The 9,380-nt window shown below is 47.3% G+C and overlaps 1 protein-coding gene across 3 annotated transcripts in view; it reads right to left on the minus strand.

Moving 5' to 3' along the window:
• TMEM233 (transmembrane protein 233) overlaps positions 1-8,859 on the minus strand; it is a 39,435-nt gene extending 30,576 nt beyond the window's left edge. For 2 of the 3 annotated variants that reach the window (XM_060029373.1, XM_060029370.1), the window contains exon 1: positions 8,599-8,859. In XM_060029373.1, coding sequence (XP_059885356.1) covers positions 8,599-8,784 — 186 coding nt within the window. In that variant the 5' untranslated portion in view covers positions 8,785-8,859. Of the gene's footprint in view, positions 1-6,706; positions 7,533-8,598 lie in introns of those variants that run through there. The other variant, XM_060029371.1, reaches the window with a different exon arrangement.
• Positions 8,860-9,380: the final 521 nt, after the last annotated feature.

Genomic DNA, 9,380 nt, shown 5'->3' on the forward strand with positions numbered 1-9,380 from the left:
TACTAAGTGAAGTCAGACAGAGAAAGACAAATATCATATATCACTTATGTGTAGAATTTTTAAAAAATGATACAAATGAACTTATTCACAAAATAGAAATAGACTCACAGACATAGAAAACAAACTTACGGTTACCAAAGGGGAAAAAGAGGGGGAAGGGAGAAATTGGGAATTTGGATTTAACAGATACACACTATGATATATAAAATACATAAACAAGGACCTATTGTATAGTACAGGGAACATTCAATATCTTGTAGTAAACTATAATGGAAAAGAATCTGAAAAAGAATATACATATAAAGCTGAATCACTTTGCTGTATACCTGAAACACTGTAATCAACTATACTTCAATAAAAAAATAAAAGCACAACATCTGAGCAGGAAAATAAAAAACTGTGTTGGAAGAAAGGTAGAGAGGTGGGTCTTTAGGCAAGAATGTTAGGGATGAAACACCCTGCATTATTACTCTAATAGCAACAACGGATCAACTCATTAAAAGTGAGAACCAATGTATCATTAAGAACAGTATTTCCCAAAGTGTGTTCTGTGGCGTATTAGCCTGAGGATCAAAAGATGCTAGGCCACATGCTTAGTAAATGTCCCATGCTATACTGTTCCAAGAGCCACAGGAAACAGCGGTTGGCCAAAGGCTTCACAAGACCTCCAAGGAAAGCAAACAGTTCACTTTTGCTTAACTTAGCATTTGACTTCTCAATATTCCCCCGTATTCCCTACCCTTTTTTTTATTGATAAAACTTGTTTATATCAGGCAGAACCAGTTGTTTGAGAAGCATGGTTTTGGAAAATATGGTTTAATCCCTGAACTTGCAGAACTGGAGATTTCAGATATATTCAGGCTCCTGCTGTGAAGGCATCGTACTTCTGGATGAGCAGCTTTGAACTGAAGAGTGTTAGTTGAGAACAGAAATCAATTTCCAAAGGTGGACCCCTGGCCTGCAGTGTGTGGGGTGCTGGTGAGCTCCAGATGAGCCAGGAAAGCTATCCTTGGGAACCAAGCCTTGGCTAACTTCTCAGCAATGCTTGGCATTAGCCTGGGTCTCCTGGATATTTTCCAAGAAAGTTTTGGCAGAAACACAGAACAGAGAGGGGAAGGGAGTGTAATCCTCAGAGATAAAGGTAGGAACAAATTTCGGCCTCTGGAGCCATTCATCCATCCATCCATCCATTCATTCATCAAGCATACATTACTTATCAACACTGTGCTAAGTTCCTGGGGCTAACAGTGCAGCCGCAAGGGGTGCAGAGAAGGAAAGGTACTCTGAGAGAAATCTGGTCAGAGTATAGTGAGTACAACCTAGGGTGAGGGCAACAGGGCAATCAAGAAGGGCTTCACGAAGGAGGTGACTTTCCAGCTGAGCTTTGAAAGAGGAGTGAAATCTGCATTTTAACAAGAGCTTCAGGTGGCTATATTTTGAGGAGCACTGTTCTAGGATATGAGTCCTCCTACCTGGCCTTCTCTTGAGGACTAGTTGAAGGTGTCCTTCAAAGTCATCGTTAAAATTCATTACAAGTCATGGATAAAGAAGGTGTGGTAGATATATACAATGGAATATTACTCAGCCATTAAAAAGAATGAAATAATGCCATTTGCAGCAACATGGGTGGACCTAGAGATTGTCATACTGAGTGAAGCAAGTCAGAGAAAGAGAAATATCGTATGATGCCTCTTATAGGCAGAATCTAAAAAGAAATAGTACAAATGAACCTATTTACAAAACAGAAACAGACTCACAGACTTAGAGAACGATTTATGAGAACAGACTTATGGTTTCCAGAGGGGAAGGATGCGGGGAAGGGATAGTCAGGGAGTTTGGGATTGACATGTACATACTGCTGTATTTAAAATGGATAAGCAACAAGGACCTACTGCATAGCACAGGGAGCTCTGCTCAATGTTATGTGGCAGCCTGGACAGGAGGGGAGTTTGGGGGAGAATGGATACATGCATACGTATGGCTGAGTCCCTTTGCTGTGCACCTGAAACTATCACAACATTGTTAATTGGCTATACTCTAATATAAAATAAAAACTTAAAAAAATTTATTACAAGTCAGACATAGTTTGCTTATTAACGAATGGCAAACTGCACCTCAACCATGGCCTGCTTTGCCAACTCATCTAATAGCTGCTGTTTTGTTATCTGGGCAATGTTTAACAACTTTGGGAGGGACTTTCTTTTTTCCTTAACAACAACAAGAAAACCTTTTTATTATGTAAACTTTCAAACATATTAAAAAATTAACAGAATAATGTAACAAAACTCCATGTTCCCATAACCCAGCTTCAACAACCATCCATTAGTGGCCAATCTTGTTTTATCTATATCTCCCATATTATAACAAAGCCATTATAAAATTTTATCAGTAAATTAAAATGTTTTTTTTTTTTTTTTTTTTTTTTGTGCGGTACGTGGGCCTCTTACTGTTGTGGCCTCTCCCGTTGCGGAGCACAGGCTCTGGACGTGCAGGCTCAGCGGCCATAGCTCATGGGCCCAGCCGCTCCGTAGCATGTGGAATCCTCCCGGACCGGGGCACGAACCCATGTCCCCTGCATCAGCAGGCGGACTCTCAACCACTGAGCCACCAGGGAAGCCCTAAAATGTTTTCTTTTACAGGAACACACAGATTATCATCTTGTACCTCTAATAATCTAGGACTCATTAGATTGAAAGGACCTACTGAAAGGATCCTAATAGCAGTTTAAACTCTATGTTCCCAAATACCAAATGTCAGTGGCCACCCTCTGCCACATATTGGGGAAACTTATGAAAGTAGCCATCCAGGCAAGGGGCTGCTTGGGTGAGGCGCATATCTAAAATTTATGGGTATTGGGGTTTCCCTGGTGGTGCAGTGGTTAAGAATCCGCCTGCCAATGCAGAGGACACAGGTTCGAGCTCTGGTCCTGGAAGATCCCACATGCCGTGGAGCAACTAAGCCCGTGTGCCACAACTACTGAAGCCTACGCGCCTACAGCCTGTGCTCTGCAACAAGAGAAGCCACCGCAGTGAGAAACCTGTACACCGCAATGAAGAGTAGCCCCTGCTCGCTGCAACTAGAGGAAGCCCGCGCACAGCAACGAAGACCCAACGCAGCCAAAAATAAATAAATAAATTTATTAAAAAATAAAAATCTATGGGTATTTATAATAGAGCTTTCCAACAAAGCTGACACAATTCAGGCAAGGTCTCTGTCACCTGAAACCATCTTAACACTCTTCAGAGCTTCAAGCACAGGAATTCATAAGAAATAAGTCATAGGTGTCCATAATATTAATAACCTATTTCTCAGATGACAATGATGTGGAAAGAGCCACAGAAGGAAGAGAGAAATCACACTGAGAGACCCAACGAGCTACAATATTTAGAGCTTCAACGTGTAAGCAATGTAAGCCTCCCGGGTCAGCTACCTCGACCAAGATCTGTTATTTCCAAGTTCTGCCTTGGTCACTGAAAACAACAACAAAACCCAAAACAAACAAAAAACCATCAAACCCCCCAAAAAACGTACACAAAAAACACCCCCTTCTAAACCTACTGAAGTCCAGTTGAAACACAGCATTGATGGATGAGCCCTGGTAGAGCCTGGGTCAGATAGAAAGAATGCCCAGTTTGGTTTGTCTTTCATCCTGTGGATATTTAGTTTCTTTTTGACCACAGACCTTGTCGTCTACAGCAGGTGTGGTCAGGCTCTGGGCAGGACTGTGGCTTACTGTGCCAGCCCATGTCCAGATAATGGATTTTGACAATGGCTTCAGATCAATCATCCATTATCAACTGCATCTTCTGCTGGTTTATGAGACCTGTTGCCTTGTTTTGAGGATTTCTTTGCCTTTTTTTTTCTGTGCTGGAGCCATTTTCTGGATCCTGTGTCTTTCTCTTTCCTGATTTACTTCCTTGTATTCAGGGAGCACATCCTCCCATAGCTTTCTGAGAAAAGGTATATGTCAGATGTTTTTTTGAGATCTTGAATGTCTGAAATTAATATTTACCTTTAGACCACAGCAGTTATTTATTCCAGTGACACATTTACTGGTCACTGTTTTTATTTTTTATCAAATTTTGCTAGTCTCAATAAAAACAGAAAAACTGCTACTGCTACTGGAAATGGTAACGGCTTGTATCCCTAAAATATCTGCATCATCATCCTTATTGAGTTCACCATCATCATCATCAATACTTATGAGTTCTAGCTGTGTTTTAGGTAATGCCATGAAACCATTTAACTTCTATCGTTTAATCTCCACAACAGCCCCTGAGTTGGTACTGTCACAACCCTTAGTTTACAGGGTTGAAAAATCAAGCCTCAGAAAGATTGAGACAGCTGCATGAAATCACAAATGTAGCAAAAAGCACAAAAGGATTTGAACCTCGCTGGTTGGTATCTAGACAGATTCTGTTGGTGTGAGGGACAAGTTCTGTTGAAAGAAGGCTTATAATTCACCTAATTAAAACTCATTGGCTATTTTGTATCCGTACTTAGAGTGACTGAATTGGTTCAACTATGCAAAAGACTGTATCATAACATCATAAAAAATGGAGGCTCGGCATGGACTCACTTCCAGTCTCTTGAGCCAGGCAGCAAATTCCAGCTACAAAACCAACAGGCTAAATTTGCCAACACTCCTGCAACTTGCCTGGAACCTCTTTTCTTCCAGAGGGCAGAGACCTTGCCGATCTTATTTACCACTTGACAGAGGTAAAGGAGTATACCAATGCCTGGAATAGAACCTGGCATATAATAGGTGCTCAATAAATATTTGTAGGATGAGCAAACATTCTTTCTCCAGGGTAAAAGCCATGTGGATAGTCTCCAGCATTCTATCTTTCGGATGGAATAAACAGAGATAGCCAGGGATGAGCGGGACCACAATGCATGAGGCCTGAAAACCACCCTGGGCTTTACTTTCCAAGCCATGTGCTGCATCTGTGTGGAGGAAGGGTGCCATTTTCAAATTCACATGTGCAATGGGGGCTGGCAATGGCCCAGTCTGGGGGAGATTCTTGAGATATGTGTCCCTGAAATTGAGTACAGTTAAGTGCACTGCAACAAACAGACTTTCAGTACTTGGGGGAAGCAAAGACTTTCATGTCCCTGCCTCTGACAATGCTTGACCCACCAGTGTTTCAGTACAACAAACCATATTGTACTGATTCTCATGGGTGGTGCACTGCCTCACAACCAGGACTCTATTAGCTCTGCACGGGATGGTTAAAAGAGCACAGATGCCCACAGCTTGAAGAACACTCTTCTCCAATGTATATTTTTCAAAGTAGTTTTATTATCCCCTAGCACCTACTTCAGCTCTGCGATTTTACAGAAGACTTCTCAGGCTTGGTTTAATAAATAAAGATATCGATTGTTTTGAGATTGCTGGCTCTTTTTACAGTTCTGGGAACTAGTTATATGGAGCCTTGTCAGTATGCATCATCTCCCAGTGTTTACTGATCGGGGTGCTATTGAGTTTGGGGTAGGTCAGTTCTTCATTCTGGTGACAGCCTCCAGCACTGTAGAATATGAATACTCTTAGCCCCTCCCCAAATGCCAGTAGTGCCCCAAATCACTGAGATACACAAATACTCCCCAATATGTCCAGGTGCTTCCATGGGGAATAGCATCACTATTTAGTGCCTCAATTTATCACAAATTACAGATGAGTAAGATCTGAAAATAGCCAGGATTGAACATCACAAGACTCCCTAGGGAAAGAACACACCTGGCATTTGGTGGGCCACCTTCCTCTTACACACCCTTCCACTTCCTCTTCATCCTTTGGACTTTGGAGTCTTTATTATGAAACCTGTCAAATCGGGATGTGCACTGTTTCAAAGGGAAAGAGCTTCCAGTACCTTAGAAGGAGTGCAATGAGGAGGGTGTAGGAAGCTGTTTCTAGAATTTGGATTTCATTAATTCGATGTTCTGTTTGTTTTCATACATGGCATATGATGTTTCCAGATTCCAAATCTATCCATCTGTCTATTATTGCCCGTACCTAGCACAAAGCTGGTGGCTTGACACGCTTTTCTTCTGTTTTATCCTTACAACAGTTTTGCCTCCACTTAAAACACCTTTTACGTTCTCATTTTCTAGGTGAAGAAACCAAGGCTTTGAAAGGGTATGGAACTTGGCCATAGTCAACTTTCTGACTCCAGTGTCTACTTTCTGACAACAGAATGGACTCTTGCTGTAAATCTAGTGAAAAAGTCTTGGTGGAGGGAATGGGGATGAGGGGACCAGAAAAAGCTTTCTATTCGAAACACGTACAAGTCTTATCCCCCAGGACACACCAATAGCATCACTAGCGTCCAACCTGTCACCACCCGCTGGAGTTTTAGCTCATCTCAGATGAATGTGGGGTGCAGGGAGCCTTTGCAGGCAGTTGGGAAAGGGGTAAATCGGCTGTCGATTCATTAATAAACCAGGACAGAGTGTGGACACCAATACCAGCCAGAGAGTCTGCTGCTGCCTGGAGAATGTGGCTGCTGCATCCTCCACCCTGCTTTGCTGCCAAAAAACAAAAAGAACCCAAGACCGGATATCTTGGGAGAGGAAAGGAGGAAACTGGCTGGTTGGTCCAAAGGAACCTGAAACGGTGGTCCCGGGGCTCCAGTACAGGATAGAGCAGCAGGAGTAAAACAGACATTGTGATCCATTAACACCATTCATTCAGGCATTCATTCAGGCATTCATTTTGTAATATTTATTGGGCATCTACCACCTGTCAGATTCTCTTCTAGGTAAAGGTACAGCAACAAAAAACAAGCAACAAGCAAATATCCCGGCCCTCAGAGAGCTTATATTCTAACAAGGAGACACACACAGTAAGCACGTTAATAAGTGAAATAATATATCAGATGCAGACGAGTGCTCTGGGCAAAAACTATCGGGGAAGGGAGAATAGAGCTTGTGGGGGTTTGATTTTAAACAGCGATCAGAGAAGCCCTCAGCCAGTGACAAGTGAGGAAAGATCTGATACCTCCACCATGCTGGGCACTGTGCCAAGCGGGTCACACTTTATCTCATTAATACAACAACCCTAAGACATATGGCTTTGATTATTCTCATTTTACAGACAAAGAGACTGACGTTAAGAGAGATGCATACAGCTAGTTAGTACATGGTGGCACTGGGATTTGAACCCAGGTAGTCAGAACTTCAGCGGCTGAACGCTTGAATGTTGGTGCAGATAGCGTACAAACGGGGTCTGAGAAAGGGCAAGCTGCGCGTGCAAATGAGGTCTTCGCGTGTACCCACGAAGCGAATACGGAACCACCCACGGGCAAGTGAGGGCGGGCTTGAAGGGGGGAGGGGGGCGGCGGCTCTTGATCTTTACTGAGCTGAATCCGGACTCTCCCGGGTCTGCGGCTGGAGAGTTCGGTCAGGAGAGGTGGGGAGGGAGCTCAGTGCAAGGGTTGTCCCGGGACAGTGCCCGCCCAGCTGCTCCAGTCAATAAGGTTAGGACCTCGCGGGCGCTCCTTGCCCTCCCGGTGGGGTTCGCACGGAGCTCCTACCTGGGCGGAAGAGGGCGGTGGAGGCGAGCTTCGGAAGGGGGGACTGGAACGGTCAGAGAGAGGCGCGCAGCTCGGGAGGCCAGCGCAAAGGGCGCGCGGAGCTGCACGGGGCGCAGGAGTCCCCAGTGGGTTCCCGGGAGCTCCCAGGCCGTAAGACCCAGCGGTGGAGGGGCGCCTGGAAGCCCTTGGGGGACACCAAGAGAGGCGGGCATAGGGCCCCGCGCAGGAAGTGAGAGAGGGACTACGACATGCTGGGGCAGAGAGAGTAAAAGGTGTGCTCGCACACTGCTGGTGAGAGGGGCACAGGGGTAGCCCAAGAAAGGCCTGGAGAGCGGGCTCACTGGAGAGCGGGGTCAAAGGGTGCCGAAGGGAGCCAGGCAGAGGGAACTGGCGTAGAAAGAAGTGCGAAGGGACGGGAGCCGCAGAGAGGGCGTGCTGAAGTGTGGGACCAGGGGCCTAGAGGACATCGGGGATCGCCTGGGGACCCTCAGAGAGTGGCGGAGGCGGCGCTCCGGCGCGGCAAAGAAAGGACTCCGCGCTAAAAGACAGAGACAGTGCCACGCCCTGGAGAGGCCGAGCCCCGGCGGGGCGAAGAGCGGCGCGGAGCCTGCGTGCTCAGGGGACGGGGCGTGCTGCTGCCTGTGAGGGTGGCGCGCTTTGAGCCTCCAGAAAAACGGGTTGAGAAGAATCGGATGGGTCCCAGGAATGTCGGAGGAGGCCGGGAGAGAAGCGGGAATGTCCGAGGAAGAACCTGCCCGGGACGGAGAGAATGCACCACGGGCGCTGCTGGAAGAAGTGAAAAGCGGGCCTGGGGGAGGCTTGGGCCGGGCTCTGAGAGCCACAGGGAGCGCAGTGGCGGCGCTGATGGTTGGGGGGAGAGTGCGGAGAGCCCGAGAAAGGTGAGCAGGGGCTGCGGAGGACAGAACACCCCCGGTGCACGCGGGGCTGTGAGGAAGGGAGCGGCCGAGGGCGGAGAGTGCGAAGAGTCCCCAGGAGGGGCCCCCAGGAGGGGCTCTACACGCCCAGGTCTCTCCTCCCTGGCTGCTGCGGGCCCTCGTTCACTCACCATGATGGAGAAGACTAAAGCCACGATGTTGATGGGGTACGCGGGGCAAAAACACGAGACGATGGCGAGCCACAGGTAGTTCTTGGGCATGGGCACGTCCTCCTCGGTCTTGTCATTCTCAGAGTTGGCCTCGGGGCTGCTGTCCAAAGCCCTCTTGAAGTCCGAGCTGGGAGCGGACTGAGACATGGGCGAGGCGCACGGTGCAGGGAGGCGGTCGGCGCTGTCTGGGGCTCTGGCCACGGGCTCCCGGCGAGTCGCTGAAAAGCCAGCGGCGCGGGGCTCCAGGGAGACGTAACCTCACCCCTCCGGCGCCCTTCACTTGCACCCGCCTGGCCTCAGGGACCCAGGCCAAGAGCCTCCGCAGGAGAGGGAGGGAGGGAGGGAGCGAGGGCGTGGGGGAGGAGATAGGGAGCCCGCCAGCCTGAGAAATAGGGGGAAGGCACTCCTTGACGACACACCCAGGGCCCAACAGGCAGACACCCAGACTCACACCTAAGAGTCCGGAGTAAAAGGAGGCTCAGGGAAGGGAAAGCAAAGACTCTACATTGTAGACTGGCTGACCTACAGGCTGAAGATGACCAGCTCATCTTTTTAAGCAGCTGAATTTGAATACATTCAGCGTCACAGCAGACGACACAGCTCTATCCAGTTGGCTATCCAACCCTACCGAGGTGCCCAAAGACTTATTACTTCCTCTTGACTTTAAGGATTAGCTTCCCCTGCCCCACCCTCCTTCTTCTAAGACTTTGAACATTGAGCCCCACTGATTTCCTTAACAGGTG

The sequence above is a fragment of the Delphinus delphis genome, chromosome 13, assembly GCF_949987515.2.
Source record: "Delphinus delphis chromosome 13, mDelDel1.2, whole genome shotgun sequence".
Lineage (NCBI taxonomy): Eukaryota > Metazoa > Chordata > Mammalia > Artiodactyla > Delphinidae > Delphinus > Delphinus delphis.